Source organism: Perca fluviatilis, chromosome 19, assembly GCF_010015445.1.
Source record: "Perca fluviatilis chromosome 19, GENO_Pfluv_1.0, whole genome shotgun sequence".
In the NCBI taxonomy this organism is placed as follows: domain Eukaryota; kingdom Metazoa; phylum Chordata; class Actinopteri; order Perciformes; family Percidae; genus Perca; species Perca fluviatilis.
This window is the reverse complement of record NC_053130.1, coordinates 13514396-13531402: the sequence shown is the minus strand read 5'-3', so window position 1 is coordinate 13531402 and position 17007 is coordinate 13514396. Positions and strand designations below refer to the sequence as shown.

The following is a 17007-nucleotide window of genomic DNA, read 5'->3' as shown; positions in this document are numbered from 1 at the left end:
TTGAATTGTTCTCATTCTTTTAGTGGCCATTTCACTCTTATTGGCTTTATGATTGTGTGCGGCTGCGTATTTTAGTGTGGTAACAGGTTGCACTTTACATTAACTTGATTGATGTTAGAGCAAGCATTTTATGGGCAGCTTTCATACTACACTTTGTGTATTATCAGGAACAAGGAAGTTTTACAAATCCTGAGGTGTTGTCTGTGTTTTGTTTTATTATTCCAGCCTTGTTCATCCAATAAAGATTTAAAATATATTCATAGGTATGATTTGAGAAATGTTTTTTAAACTGGAAACAGAGACAATTCTAAATTGCAGGGCATACTGGAAGGCATGAATGGCTGATTTACTGATTTACTTTTTGTGAAGTGCAACCTCATATTTTATTTTAAGTCATGACCGAACAAGTAAAGTGATATTTCTTTATTAATGGTATACACTTGTGGGGTCATCTCTGGCATTGAAAATTAACCAAACGAAAGGATAAAGACATGTCAATCAAACATGTACAGTAAAAGGCACTGTTGCAAGGAGGCAAATAACACATCAAAAGTCAATGGAATTGTATTTTTTGGTTATGTCATTGTTTGTCAAGTCTACCATATGTCAAGCATTTTGTTCCTATACATGCTCTGTTCTTTATCGGGTGTATTTTGTCATTACTCACTGATTTTAGACCATCATCTGTCATATCATCCTTGGTTTTTGAATAGGGACCTTCTGTACATTTCATGTATAGAATTTTGTCTTTCTGCTGTGAATAATGCTGTTTCTGACTGACTCAAATTTCTCTTTCTGGTTTTTATGTTTTATTTCAAATTATTTTCTGTTACATTTTCTGTTTACTTCCTTATTGCTTTTGATTTAAATTATTGTTAAAGAAACAACTGATCGAAGCTCGCCGAGAACACAGCCTACTAGCTACCCTCACAAACCTGTCTTTTCAACGAGATCTTATCAGGCGTGGTCGCCTGTTCCTGTCGCCGTCCCTGGTCAAGCCAAGTCTGGGTTTGGCTCCCTCTCCAGTTCGTCATCCAACACGCCATCTGCCTCTCCATTAAAGTCTGTCTGGTCCATCAACTCTGCCTCTCCCATAAAGACCAACATCCCCGGATCACCTGCCTCTTCTGTAAAGTCAGTTAGTGACATGGCCTCTCCCATCCGAACTTACAGAACCATCTCCTCTCCTATTAAAACTGTAGTCCAGCAAACCCAGTACCCAGTCCAGGTCAGCCATAGTCCCCTGGCCTCACCAGGTAAAAGCGCCCCAGATCCTATATCTATAAAAGGACTGGCAGCATTGTCTGCTAGGACCTCCCCTATAACTGTCTCTGGAGGAGGAAGCCCTCTTCTTGAGAGAACATCGATAAGCATGACCCCACCAACCTCTCCCAAATCTTCTCTGAGTATGTTCAGTTTACCCCTGCCATACAAGACCGTTATGGGGGGCTCTAGTGGCACAGCATCTTCCTCCTCTCCCATAAAAACAGTCCCTGGTCTCTCCTCTGTGCGTTCCTTTGCCCAGGATGTCACCAGCCCTGCAAGAAACCTGTTCTCCTCTCTTTCGTCACCACTTAAATCCAACACCCCTCCAAGTGCTGCAGCTCTGATCAATGGAACTGTGTCACCTACACAGTACCGCTCTTCATCCCCAACATCTCTTCTCACAAGCAGTCTTCAAGAGAGAATACAAGCAACCACCAATGCTGCGACTACAAGTGTCAATGCAGCCTTTGATGAGGTTGAAAAAACATTTAATTCTTGTTCTGCAGGCTATGGCACCTTGAAGTCCATATCCTCTTCCGCATCCTCCTCATATCAGTCCATTAGATCATCAGCTTCTAATTCCCTTTATGTCTCTCTAAGATCCCCTCCCAATGCCACAACTGCTGTTACATCTAGTACAATGACTGTTCCAGTGTACTCTGTTATTAATGTGCTGCCAGAACCCCAGTTTAAAAAGTTACCTGAGGTGTCCAAGTCGGCTGCTGCCCTTTTGTCCCCTCGAAAGACGGTGCCCGTCGAGGTGAATACTCAGATGCAGTCTTCCTTTGCCAGAACTCTTTCCCCCATCAAATCCCCTCTTTTTTCTGCTGGCCTGAAATCAAACACCACATCACCACTGTCATCCAGCCAAGAGATTCTGAAGGATGTAGCTGAAATGAAAGAGGACTTGATACGAATGTCAGCCATTTTGCAGACAGACCCAAATTCCACAGCCAGTAAAGGATTTCAGTCTGATTCTTCCAAAGAGGTTAAGATAGAGGACGAGGAGCCATATAGGATTGTGGAGAAAGTAAAACAAGATTTGGTAAAAGTGAGCGAAATCCTTACTAAAGATGCTGTGAAGGATGGTAGGGTTTCCCTTAAAAGGGGTTCTTTGGATGACATACACTTCTCAAAAGTACAAGTTGAACAACCACCAAGCAACTGGAGCTATCCGCCAAGATATGAGACTGTGGTTCCTCAAGCCAAATCAAAAACAATACCAGATAGAGATTTCAATCTCTCCAAAGTGGTTGACTACCTGGCCAATGATGTTGGGAGCAGCTCTTTCTCCAAAATGCATGACACAAAGCCTAAAGCAGATGAGGGTAAGAGAGAAGGAGAAGGCAAGGAAAAGCAGAAACGTGTCCTGAAACCCACCATAGCTGTTCAGGAGCACAAGCTCAAAATGCCTCCAACAAACATGCGCTCTTCAGCTTCAGACAAAGAGATCAGTAAAGTAGCAGATGCGCTTTTTGGAGCAGACACCGTGCTAGATTCCCCTGATGATATCTCGCATGAACAGGATAAAAGCCCCCTCTCAGACAGTGGCTTTGAGACCCGGAGTGAAAGGACACCCTCTGCCCCTCAGAGTGCAGAAGGCATGGGCCCCAAGGCCCTTTTCCAGGATATCCCAGTTCCCCCAATGATCACTGAGACTAGGACTGAGGTTGTTCATGTCATCAGGAGCTATGAGTCCCCAGAGGATAATAAACAACCTGCAATGGAGGATGCACATTCTGTCAGATACATTGATTCAGATTCTAAAGGGCATCAAGCTACATCAAGTCCAGATCAGAATAAATGCTTTTCAATAAAAGTCAGCCCTGATGAGGATCCAATGGGAAAAGGGATGAGGGTAAAGGAGGAGACTCACATCACAACCACCACTAGAATGGTTTACCATAAACCACCTGGCAAAGAATCAGCATCAGAGAGGTGTGAGGAAACTATGTCTGTGCATGACATTATGAAGGCTTTTCAGTCAGGCAAGGACCCTTCTAGAGAGCTGGCTGGACTGTTTGAGCACAAGTCGGGCAATGAGGAAACAAGAGTCCTTGAAGACATCAACTCCAAACCTAAGGTTGAAAGAATAATTGAGGTTCACATTGAAAAAGGCAATAAAACAGAACCAACAGAGGTCATCATCAGAGAGACAAAAAACCATGGAGAGAAGGAAATGTATTACTATCCAGGGAATAGACAGGAAGAGGAGGAGCCTGAGGAATCGCTTCCAGTGTACCTTGACTGCCCCAGAATAAACACACCCATGTCACAAGAAGAAGACAGTCGCCCTAGTTCAGCCCAGCTCATGGCAGATGACTCTTACAAAGCACTAAAGCTACTTAGCCAGCAATCTGTAGAGTACAATGATGATGAATCATCAGAGCTTAGGGGAGAATCTTATAATTTTGCAGAGAAAATGCTACTCTCTGAGAAATTTGACCAGTCTCATTCGGACACAGAGGAATATCTGAGAGATAGGTCTCGCTTCCACTCACCAGACCGAAGCAGTCACAGTGAGGGTAGATCAGTTGGGCCAATGACAGAGTATGTCTTTAGGTCGTCGAGAAATGTGTTTGACAAATCTGGAAGAATGGCCAATGTTGATGATAACTTTGACAAAATGACACTTTTGCAGTATTCTTCTGAACCTGGTAGCCCAAAGCAATCAGTTTGGATGCGTGTGTCAGATGACACACAGAATAAGGACAGAGAACAGCTCATATATGAGGACAGAGTGGACAGGACTGTAAAGGAGGCAGAGGAAAAACTCAGTGAGGTATCTCAATTCTTTCGTGATAAAACGGAACAGCTCAACGATGAGCTCTCGTCTCCAGAGAAGAAATCTCGAAGACCAGACTTCAGAGAATCACGATCAGGGCCAAGTTCTACACACAGTAGTCCAGAGAGGCCAGCTTATAGGAATGGGGGTAGTGGGGAAGAGTGGAGCAGAGAAAGGCTAAGAGACAAGTTCAGCTCCAGTGACAGGAAATGTGCCAGCTTGCCCAGCAGTCCAGAGAGAAGAGTGTTACTTCAGTATAGTGATTCAGACTCAAGAAAACAAGGTGATGCTAAATTGCAGGGAAGCACAGGTGAAAGCCCTAAACCATTTCAAATGTCATCCTCCAAAGTCAGTGCAGTAAGGCTAAAGTTTGAGCAAGAGGCTCAAAGGCAAGATAGGAGTCATCAGGGTGGCCATAATTCAAATCCTCCTATCAGGAAACTCCAGGAAAGTAAGCTACCAGTGTATCAGGTGTTTGCTGGTCCAAACCTTCCAAAAACCCCCGACAGTCCAGGAAACCAGAGGAGATGTCTAGATAGGGAATCAAATAAGTTCTCACCCAAGCATGAGACCAGTGGAAATGATCAGGAAGAGAAAAAGTTATTTAAAACATGGGACAGCCAAGATTACGGGAACTATAAACCCCAATCTCCCAAACTATCTCAGTCTTTAATCCATGATTCTATTAAAGATGGCAATAATAGTGATTCCCAAAGACAAGAAACCACCAAGAAAATAATCTACACAGAATTTGTTGTGCGAGAAAGTCCAAATAGCAATGATAGTCTAAAAAAAAACTCGGAATCACAAATTCCTGTAAGAAAGCCATCTAGTTTCTCCGAAAATCACAAATCCACTACTTTAAAATTAGATGCCTCTGTTGAACCACATGAGAGGGCGGGGTCTCATATACCTACTTTAGCTAGAAATCGGTTACACAGTAGCTCTGACTCCAACAAGTCTACTCGAGGATCATCATTAGGAAAATCCACAGACTCATCAGATGGTAGCCTTTCAAATGTAGTGTGTAACGGTGTTGATAGTGACCAAGCAGAGTATTTGGATGAAGTAACTCCTGTAGTTGTCACAGAGGGTTTCAAAGATATTAAACCCTTACCTGTGTATGTTAGCATCCAAGTTGGAAAGCAGTATGAGAAAGAAACAGCCTCGGGGCAGTTGGGAACGTACAAAAAGATAGTAAGCCATGAGAGTAGGACAGTGCATGAGACTAGGGGTGCATTTTACACTGTCAAGCAAAATCAGTCTCCATCTCCTCAAGGAAGTCCAGAAGATGACACTCTAGAACAAGTGACTTTCATGGACGGCTCTGGGAAAAGTCCTGTTACCCCTGAGACCCCCAGCTCAGAGGAAGTGAGTCTGGCCTCAAGAACACCAGACTCGGTGATAGGCTTCATGCCTGGCATGCCAAGCCCTATCCCAGAGGAGTCTGAGGAGGAAGAAGGGAAGACCTTTATCTACAAGGAGCCCTCGAGGGAAACATCTAAGCCAGCTTTCTCAGAGAATCACAGTAGAAAACAGGATGCAGAGAGACAGAAGTCAAAGGAGAGAAGAGTGGCTTATATAGAGTTTCCTCCTCCTCCTCCTTTAGAGGCAGAGCAGTCCGACCCTGAAAAAAGGGGGTCGTGTGCTTCTTCTGAGGCAGAGACGGAGATGATGGAGGTGAACCTCCAAGAGGAACATGATAGGCACCTCTTAGCCGAGCCGATCATCAGGGTCCAGCCTCCATCCCCTATTCCCCCGGGAGCTGATAACAGCGACTCCAGTGATGATGAGTCTGTCTTCCATCCCATCCCAGTCAAAAAGTACACCTTCAAAATGAAAGAGGAGGGAGACAAACACCTGAAACCCAAAGAATCAAAGAAAAACAGAGATAATGAGTCTGAGATCAATGGTGTTGTAAAGGAGGAGGATGCTGACTTGGAACAAAATGGCAATGACCAGTCAATCACTGACTGCTCCATAGCATCCACTGCTGAGTTCTCCCATGACACAGATGCTACTGAAGTAGACTCTTTAGATGGGTATGACCTTCAGGATGAGGATGATGGACTGAGCGAAGACCCTAAAACATCTAGTCTGTCCAATGATGGAAAAACTACCGACCGCTCATTTAGTCAGTCCAAGCTTGAAGTAATAGAGGAAGAGAAATGTGAGGAAGGAGGGGATAATGGAAAGACTAAACCCAAGACATCTTCAGCCAGTGGAGATGAAAAAGATTATACCCTTGAAGGAAGACATCCAGATAGGCAGACATTTGCAGAAAACTACTTTGGCTACCAACTTGAAGAGGAGCTGAATTCAACCTTTAAAACTGTTGCCACCAAAGGCCTAGACTTTGACCCCTGGTCCACCAAAGGGGGTGATAATGATGGAGTTTTTGAGTCCAAAACAAAAGATGAGGACCCCAAGCCCTTTGGTTTATCGGTGGAGGACAAATCACAGGCTACAACACCTGACACAACCCCCGCTCGAACACCGACTGATGAGAGCACACCGACTAGTGAGCCTAACCCCTTCCCTTTCCACGAAGGGAAGATGTTTGAGATGACCCGCAGTGGTGCTATTGACATGAGCAAGCGGGACTTTGTTGAAGAGAGGCTTCAGTTTTTCCAGATTGGTGAGCATTCCTCTGACCCTAAAACAGGGGAAAAGGGGAGAGGGGGCAAGATCCTGGGGGTAATTTCCTCTCAGTCAGGGGAGAGGGCCACTGTAGATGGCAAGGTTATAGATACTACCACAGACAGCAGCACAACACCAGCAGCAACAACTGCAAAATGCAGCACTGCACAGCCTGGCAGTGACACTGGCTACACCGGTACTGATGCCCCCACCTGTGAAGCCATAGCTGAGACTGCCTCCTCATGCACAATCACAGCCTCTAAGGTTGATCCCAAATTACGCACTCCAATTAAGATGGGCATAGCTGCCTCTATAACTGTGAAAAAAGACTCGGGGGATCTCACCGATTATAAAACTGAGATGTCAGAAGGTCAGATGGTGCCAGAATACATCAGTTTAGAGGGTCAGTGTACAGATAGCCAGTCCAGCATACACACTGAGCCCAAGTTAGAGAAAAGAGATTACCCTACTGAAAACTGCAACAACAACAATAACCTTGAGTCCTCCAGTGTTCAGGCCAACTACATTCAATGTGGTAGTGTGGTGTTTAATTTGCAGTCCTCCTCTGAGCCCACTCTTCAGAAAGCTAGCAGGATAGAAACACTGTGCTGTAGGGATTTGGAAGAGCGAGTGGAAGTACACAGCAGTCAAGCACAGGAGCAGAACACTGAAACCATTAAAGAAAGTGAAGTGAAGCAGCCCAAGTCGAGGCTTCCAGTTAAAGCATCAGGGTGGTCATTTCATACACAGGGAACCGCCATAGGCAAACAGAAGCCCAAACAAGCAGTGATGGTTGAGGTCAGAAAAAGAGGAGAGCCAGCCATAGCCAAAGTAGAACCCAGGTCTAGAATACCAATCAAGGATATTAAAAAGAGCAGCCCTGCTGCCACAGCTATCTCACTTGTTTCAGTTCGGGCAACCTCACAGCCAACAAGAGCATTGGACACAGGGAGAGCAGCCATACAGTTGCCCTCAAGGCTACCACTGAAAGACAGGCATCTGGTCAGCAATGTTACAATTGAGGGAGCATGTAGACAGGACAGACAGGAGAACCATAGTGAGGTTTGTAAACGCACCATCGAATACTTTAAAGGCATTAGCGGGGAGACGCTAAAGTTGGTGGACCGCCTGTCAGACGAGGAGAAAAAGACGCAGACAGAGCAGTCGGAGGAAGACAGCACCTCCCGGAGCACCTCTCTGTCGGACGCCTCCCAGCCTTCCCAGCCCTCCCAGCCCTCCCGCTCATCCAGGTCTGGTAGAGGTTCGAGGGCTGAGGCCGGGGCCGCGTCCGTAAGGGCAAAGGTGGCGACGACGGACAGGGCCTCCGGCAGTGAGAGGAGCAGGAGGAGTAGGCGGACTGGTGGGAAGGAGGGCAGTCAGGGACTCACAGGGTCTCGAACGCCTCCCATCGCGGAGATCAAGCCTAGTTTGTAAAACTTTCACACTATGTTTAAAATACATCTATATATATTTATATATTTCACTTTTAGTTGCATGACATCGTTGTGATCGTTTAATGGATTGACTGGAATGCCTGTGGTGTGTTTACATATTCTCTTTAGAACAGTAGCTGTCATTTAAATTTATTTTTTGTCATTGATGTACTGTGTACTGTATTGTCCTTGTTGCAAGATTCTCTTTTCTCTGTTGCCCTTTTTCAACCTTTTTAAACCTTCACGTAGTAGATTGAGCATGCCAGTAGTAGTGACTGGTCCACTGGCACAACCAGTCCCTTTTTTGACAACTCCCTGGTCTGTCTGTCTGTCTGTCTGTCTGTCTGTCTGTCTGTGCGGGGTGGCTACCAAGTTATTGTAGTCATTTGTTCTTATAGAATTGTTTATGCTATAAATTGTCATTTAAACTAACTAGTGTTGGCAAAGAACACACAAAGCGTCTTTGCATGTTGACATTTTAGATTTTAACATAGACCTTTCCGCCCTAGATTTGTAGAATCAATGAGTTTGTTGTTGAGAGTCATGTTATGCTTTGTTTTGTGTGGTTCTCATGACAGTTACTGCCTGCCTAGAGGATACATACCACAAACAGTCACAGAAAACCACTTACTCTATGAACATATTTAAGTTGCCCATAATGTCTCTAATGTGAAATATCCTTTTCTTGCCATCCTGGGGAAATAATTGAACCTATATTACAGCGATATCACACTAATATCCTAACCATTGTAATATAAATATTTTTGACACAATCTTGATAAATGTTGTTGTGATGAATAAGTGGCCAGAAAAGGAAAATTATTGACATGTTTATTTGAGGATTAAATTAGTGTATAGGGGGAGAAGAATGTGAATGGTATTGATGAGTGATTGTCCTCTATCTTCCCAGGTCCCCAGAGTCCTTGTGAGCGAACAGACTTGCGCATGGCAATTGTTGCAGATCACCTGGGACTCAGTTGGACAGGTGAAAAACATTCTGCATTGTATCTTTTTCTCTCTCTTAATCCCCTTCTATCTAACTTTTTTTTTGGCCCCGTCAGTCTCAAACGTGTTATTTACTGCCATCTTCAGGCTAACCGAGTCAATTACAAAGACTCTATGCTGTTTTTTTATTTGACATTTTGAAATACAAATATCTGCAGCCTGTGCGTTTGCACTGTGAATTAAGTGACTGACATTAAAGTTTTAATATTTATGAGCTGCTATCTGTGTCCCATCACAGAGTTGGCTCGGGAGATGAACTTCACAGTGGATGAGATCAACCACGTCAGACTAGAGAACCCCAACTCTCTGACAGCACAAAGCTTCATGCTACTTAAGAAATGGGTCAGTCGGGAAGGAAAGAACGCCACAAGTAAGAAAATCATACTTTTCTGTCTCCTCTCTTTGTATCTCTTTCTGTCTTAATTTATGGCTAAAAAGTTCATCAGTGGCCAGGTTAACTCAGTTGGTAGTGCAGGCGCACATATATAGAGGTTTACTCCTCGACGCAGCGGGTTCAACTCCGATTCTGTGGCCCTTTGCTGCATGTCATTCCCCTTCTCTCTCCCCTTTTATGTATTAATCTGTACTGTGGAATTAAAGGTCTAAAATGCCCCCCCCCCCGCCCCAACCACAAAAAAAAAGTTAATCAACTTGAGAAGTCCAATTTCTAATGCTAGTTCACTAAATTAAGTTTTTTTTTCACAAGTGTCTGTAGTCCAACTTAACTTCTGTCTTCCTGTCTATCCTGCTCACTCCCTTTCTGTCTGACTTTTCATCTATCTAACCTGCCATCTGTTCAGAAATCCTCATGTACCAATCCGGGCAAGATGCTTACATTTAAGAATAGGCTTATTGTGTTTATTGCACCATCCCAACATTGGAATGAGCAGTTTAACTCAAATTTATAAACATTGTTTAATCTTTTTTCAGGTGACTTATTAAATTTTTTTGTCTTCCTTTTTTCCACAGCGGATGCCTTAACTTCAGTGCTGACCAAAGTCAATCGGATGGATATTGTGACTTTACTGGAGGGCCCAATATTTGACTATGGTAACATTTCAGGCACGAGATGTTTTGCCGATGATAACGCTGTTTTCCGGGATCAGGCTGATGGTAAAGTTTAGCTCTGTCTAGCTGACCTCTTACCTCTCCCTGCTACCTTTTTGTTGTTGTGCCAAAGCATGGATCACATATGTATAGTCCTGGTGCAGAACTTTAGAGAAGCTGGATTTTGTTTGGACAACTGGCTCCTAATGTTCCCCAAATGCATTTCTGATTTCCATGCATTACAGTTTACTTGCCATAGAAATGATAATGGTATTTACAATCCTTCTTGCTCTTCAATTTATTAAATTATAGCCATGTTTTAATGGCACTTTAACACTTGCACTGATTTGAATTGGCTTCTGTTGTATTTAAATCAGGGTGAATACTCCTCTACAAATCAGTGTAACAGTGTATCCAGTGGTCACAAATGAGCAATATCCACTATAAAAATCCCATTCTAAGTGCATGCTGCGTACTACGTACTGCTTTAAATGCGTTTTCAATTATGTCTGACTTGAGTAAAAATAACCCTGTAGAGTCTGATTTTCTTTATTCATTTAGTTTAGTTCTCCTAGTTCTCCTCCAGTTCCTCTAAGCTTCCTTGGATAGATGAGAGAATCTCTTCCTCTGTGAAACCAGAATGCCTCCTCCTCCCCCTCCTCCTCCTCCTGTCCTGCCTCCCATCACCTTCCCACAGCAGTATTTACTGCTGATGACAGCACATAACAGCTCTTAACTAATAGAGTCATGTGTTGCCCTCTCCTCACATGCCTCCTCCACCACACATCCTTGAGTCATGTTATTCATTCATTGTCTTCTTGTGCAAGAATGTTTCACACTAAACAATCTCTTCCCTCTTCCTCCATTTCATGTTTTGTTTCTTTTTTCTCCTTTGCATACGCCTTGCCTTATTCCTTTTCTATAGTTTGCATGATTATCCCCTTAACTCCCAGAAGTACTCAAGCTGCCTTCATCCTGCAGACACCCATCCCCTTTTTTCCAACCCCCACCCCCCCACCCACTCCCCTAACACCCATTGCAGAACTTCCCTTTTCCCGACGTCGCTCTCCGAGTTATGAGTCCTCCATTTCACTCAAAGACTTGGCACCTCCAGCAGTATTTAAACTGCCACAATTCAACTTCCTCTCCTCTCCTTCCCCATGCCTCATCCCTCAGTACCCCCCTGCTGACCCTCGTCAATCTCCTGGCTTGCCTTTGTTGCCCCACCCGTCCTCCATGATCCCCCTTATCACCTCACCTTTATCTCCCTCATCTGTTGCTAACTCTCCTTCACCCATTCCTTCTTCAGTTCCGTCTGTCCTGTCTTCACCCTCATCTGTCCCAAACTCCCCAACACTCACCACACCAGCTCCAAACCCTTCACAAGCTGAACCAAACACCCCCTCTCTCACATTATCCAGATCTTGCTCTGACCTGTCCTGTCATACTACTACTCCCTCCGAAACTGCAACCACACCCGCCATCCTCACCCTTGTACCCTCCTCTATTGCCCCTAACCTATCTGAACCCCTCATTATACCTTTTTCTCCCATCCCCTTCTCGCCTTTAGACAGGGCCTCACCTTCTGTCACCGCGTCTCCATGCAATGATCCTTTTGTAACCCAGCTGGCCGCCTCCTCTCGCCATTGTCCTAGCCCCAGTCCTTCCTCCCCTCCTCTCCGCTCCCTGTCTCCCTGTCCTGCTTGCCAGTGTACTTGTCCGCCCTCCATCCCCCCACCTACAACTCAAACCTGCATAGACCCTTCCACAGTGGAAATATTCATTTAGTATGCTCCATCCTTTATCTTGTTCCTTCTCCTCCCCTATTTCTTCTTACATCTCTCATCTGTCACCTGTCTCATGTGAGCATGTAACAATACACCCTGGCAAAAATTCATATCTTACACTCATGACCTCTGACGCTACATGATTAATATATATTAATATATATTATGGCCTTATGGCACCAATGTGTCTCACTTTCAAAGTCTTACCTCACTACAACTTTTGAATGAACACTCACTGAAAATCAAACAACTATTGATAAAAATGACATTGCTTTTATGATTACTATCAATTTGAATATACTTTTTTATATATATATTTACTCTTTTATTATTTTTATTTGTGTTGAATATGGCATTTTCAAACGTATACATACGTTTGATATCGGTTTATCATACTGTACTGCCATAGCTTCTGACATATCACCACTTCAGCTAGTGGTTGTCTAGATACATGCTTTACACTTCAGCCTCTGTGCCATCGTCCATGTCACATGGTGTATGTGTCAGGGTGTGTGTGTTTTTCTGTGGGTTATATTCCTTTGTGGCATGCTTCGGTGTGTATGTCTCTACATTTGTCATCCTGTGACCTACAGATTATCAGAGCATTCTAGCGGAGCTGCAGTCCCCCGCCACACTGCACTCCAACCCCCACTTCTTGGAGCCTGAACTCCCCGTCACCCCCAACCCTTCCCTTGCCCACCACCAGCTCCACCATTACCCAGAACCAGACACCCCTTTGCTGGCTGACTCCCAGCCTCAGCCCCTGCCCTGGAGCCCGGAAATAGAGCCAGGTAGCGGAGAGCCGGACAGCCCCCCTAGGAGCCCCCCCAGACCCTGTGAGCTCGCCCTGTCCATCCCAGTATTTGTACTCCCTGATCCTGTTCCTCCTAAGGTCAGAAAGCCCCACATCGCTCTGAACGACCAGCTGCTTTCGAGCGAGGAGGAGGACAGGCCTTGTCAAGAAATGGAGCTGAGCCACAAGCCCAAGTCACACTCCCTCCCTGCGATGTGTGAGTTAGACATTGACATGGTTTACTCCACATCTTCCCCTTCACTCTCATCAGTATCATCAATAACCCCTTCATCGCCCTACAGAGCACAAATGGGAGATGGAGGAGTCCAGATTGGTTTACAGGAGGATATATGTTTAAAAGGAGGTGAAATGGAAGTGACAGAAGACATAGAGAAGTTTGTTGAGATGGTTGCAGCAGAGTTAGCAGAGGGAAATGGATTTGTGGAAAAGTGGGTAGAGCAGGACTTGATTAAAAATGTGGAAAGAAAATGTGAGATGATAACAAAAGATAGGTCTGTGCTGGCAGAGGAGAATACGATTTTGGCTGAACAGAAGGAGGGGTCTGCAGAGGAAGAGCAATATGTGAGAGATGATGGGAATAAGGGTGCAGCCTGTGAGGTGGAAGAGGTGAGAGATGTGCAGAATCCATCAGAAGAACAGCATAATCTGATGCATGAAGTAGAAAAAGGTTGTACCACAATAGAAGCAGAGGCTGTCAAAGAGGGCATTGCTGAAACAGCGGAGGTTCAGAAATGTAAATGGGGCAGTGAGGAAAGGGTCTACCAGGGTGACAGAGTGGATGACACAAATGGACAACTACAGTTGAAAGATGAAGAAGGGTCGTGTGGCAATGAAATAGATATTTACGGAACATCAGAAGGAGACCAGGCAGCCGAGGACCAGGCCATAGCTCCCCTCTCCCCTCAGGCCTGGGTTGAGGCACTTGGGGAACGTCAGCCCAGTGAGTCTGAATCCAATGAGGAAGAGGAGGAGGGAAACCGAGAGAAAGAAATCAAAGAAGAGGCATTAGGATCTCTGTTGGAGGAGGAGGTGGAGAAAGAAGAAGGCTCAGAGGAGAAGGAGGAGGACGAAGAGATGACAGAGGCCAGTGTTGAGGAGATTCTTGGTCAGGTTGAACAGGCAGAAAAAGAAGTGTGTTCACTTTCAGGTTGGCACAGTGATTCATCCAGCGTCAATGTGGAACCACCAACGCCCGGCCGCAGTGTCAGCTCAGACCTGCTCGACAGGCGGGAAAGGTAAAAGTATTATACAGCAATAGGCTTCAAACAGAATCCCTCCCAGAATAACAACCTGAATTTGAAATCTACTGCTTCCCTAGTGCATCTTTTTTTCAGAAATCTTCTCTGACGATCTGTTTTTCGGTTTCTTCACGTTATCCTGCTGCTGCAATCCTTATTTTGTGTTTCTTACCCAACAGCCAAGAAAACATTAGTGACTCCATCACATCCTCGTCTAGGGGCGAATCAGGGAGGTCCCGACCGAACGGCAACAACTCAAAGCACTCACCTCAGGACCGCTCATCGGAATCATCAAATGGCAGAAAGGAAGAGGGAGCACTCGTGTCGGAGAAAAAAGTCCAGGTAATGTGACGAGCAATAATAATAACTAATCAAATAAAAATACCAGTTGTTGAATATAATCCTCTTTATTTTCTGCAGCTACTAAATCACTATATTTTATTGTGATTTTGTTATTGCAGGAGACATGCCGAAACCTATTGTATAAGTTGTGCTTAAGAAACATAAACTTCAGTGTTTTATTCCAGGTTACTCTTTTTTGATTTACGGTGGAGTTGACATACATGAAGGACATCAACAAAATGTCTGAATTAACTAATTCCCTTGCCTATTACATCATGTGCATCTTTCCCCTCCTGACTCCCTCCATGTGTTTGTGTAATGACCTTATAATACCTTTATCGGCAGCGGGTTAGTGTAGATTCCGGTTCAGAGGAAGAACAGACTGTAACTACCAGAATCTTCAGACGCCGTCTCATTTTAAAGGTACACCGAAAGCCTGCAGCAGAAGCTCGGCTGAGCCTTGGTTTGGTTTGGTTTAGACCGGTCAGTCTGGTGTGCATTGTAGTGGCTTGGTGTACTGATAGTTGTACTCTCTTTGTGTGTTCATACATGTGATATGTTGTGATAGCCATGTTTGTGTACATGACTATTGAACCTGTCATAGTTAATGGTGTTTACATCGGCTGGTTGAAAACAAACGTAGTGCTCAGCCTCTTTCTGACATGGAAGTTCTGTCTTGAGGTGTTGTTTTGGTGTGTGGTGATGGTGAAGGATTGTTTTATCACGTATTTAGCCATTTCTGAGCTTTTATTCATGTGCTAACCACTAACACTTGCAGGGAGAACAAGCAAAGAATATCCCAGGCGAGTCTGTGACCGAGGAACACTATATGGACCACGATGGTAACCTCGTCAGTAGAAAAGTAATGTATAACTTAATTTTCATTTTTCAGCTCTGAAATAAAAACCTAATTCAGGGAGAGTTTGTTTTTATAAAAGCAGACAAAATCAGGTTTTTTCTTCCTTTGTCGTCATCCTTCTGCCTCGGGCAGGTAATCAGGAAGGTTATTCGGCGGATATCTACTCCCACACCAGAAAACCAAGGAGGTGACAGTTGGCAGCGAGACCTTCAGCACAGTCCCGCTCTGCAGGAAGACGGGTCAGAGGTTGGCACGCAGAGAACTTTTGACTGTGTTCCTGGGTTCAAAGTCTAATCTCTAAATCTAATCCATGCCTGGATCACTAGTTAGGAGAACATAATTGGTGTGAGGTTAACCGCTAATGCAAACGTTAGGCCTAAAGCTGCACCAGACAATACTTTATGTTAAAAAACACCATTTAACAGCCTAAATCACAAAGTGGGACTGTAACAAAAAAGAACGTTTGGAAATATATCATGTTGACTTAACACAAAATTGAATATAAAATGCTACAAAGAAAGATATTTCACTTAGTGTGAGCTGCATATAGCTTCACTGAAGTGCAGATACAGAATAAATACACTGTGACATTGCCATGCATGTGAATAAAATACTTTTCCTAACTTTAAAGCTTTTTCAGAGGAATGTTAAGAGGGAAATCAGGGTTAAAGAGGTTGAGAAATAAATACTGTCTCCAAGACAGCAGTGGTTATTGATACCACATGTGATTTTTAGGCATTGAAGACCTCAATTTTACATCACACTGCTGTTTGAGTGCAGCTTTAAGTCAAACAATGAAGTCAAAAAGAGGACCAGTTAGATTTGATTATGTTTTCCTCCAGCGGTGCAGGTGAATTTTTGATTAACACTGCATAAACTGGTTTGGGATAACTGTCCTCATTATCTCTTCTGGGCACACAGATACAAAAATCCCATATATGCGGCCATTTTAAGTGCATTCTTGCATGTTGTGTTCTGACACTGTGGTGTCTATTGTGTTTGCATAACAAAGCAGATGCTGACTATACTCAGGAGCATAGTCAGCGTCTCCTTTGTTGTGTGATTTTAATGGTCTTTTAAAATGTTTAACCAATCAGTCAACAGTATGACTAATGAGTGCCGTGACTCTGCTGTGAAAATACAATCTGCCTCTTTTAGTTCTTCTGCCTCCTCCATAATCATATAACTTCTCTTCTTCCAGGTGTCTGGTTGCTGTGTGGTTTGGGTACTAATAATATTCCTAACCATTAAGCTACTACTAACATTTGCTTGTTTCAGATTGCTTTGTGGAGTTTTGCTTTCTCTTTTGTGTCAATTTTCTGTTTCAGGTTTGTGTTTTGGGTTGTTTTCCCTCCAATCAGAAGATAAGAATTCCACGTCTCAACTATATTTCTGTGTGTGCTTGTGTTTTCTAGCAAGGAGAAGGGTCAAGAAATAGCAGGCGAAAGGATGACAGAAGATCAGGGGATAAAAAGCTCCACTCATAGGGATGGTTGTGCTCTACCAGCCAGGTACAGCAGTTTACTGTCTTTCACTGTAACACAATCAGCATAGTATGTATGTATGGTATGTATGTATCAGTGTGCAGTATGTATCTGTACATTATTGTCCTCTTAATCTCTTTATGTTGCATTCATGCCATGCTCCACTACTACAATTTCGGGCAATTTCACAAAGTGAGAGCTCTGGTATACTCCGGTCCTGGCTCTATTTACTTGTACTCATTTAACTCACTTTGTACTATCTCCCTTAAAATGAATGATTCAACATTTTGGAAATATGCTATTTGGC

General features: G+C 44.0%; 1 protein-coding gene across 1 annotated transcript in view; it reads left to right on the top strand.

The window, feature by feature from the left end:
• The window catches only part of LOC120548254 (ankyrin-3-like), a 100142-nt gene that overhangs the window by 79422 nt on the left and 3713 nt on the right, over nucleotides 1–17007 (top strand). The window contains 9 exon segments of the mRNA XM_039784373.1: nucleotides 882–8117; nucleotides 9035–9109; nucleotides 9368–9499; nucleotides 10099–10242; nucleotides 12557–14012; nucleotides 14195–14357; nucleotides 15136–15219; nucleotides 15349–15462; nucleotides 16632–16727. Coding sequence (XP_039640307.1) covers nucleotides 882–8117; nucleotides 9035–9109; nucleotides 9368–9499; nucleotides 10099–10242; nucleotides 12557–14012; nucleotides 14195–14357; nucleotides 15136–15219; nucleotides 15349–15462; nucleotides 16632–16703 — 9476 coding nt within the window. The 3' untranslated portion in view covers nucleotides 16704–16727.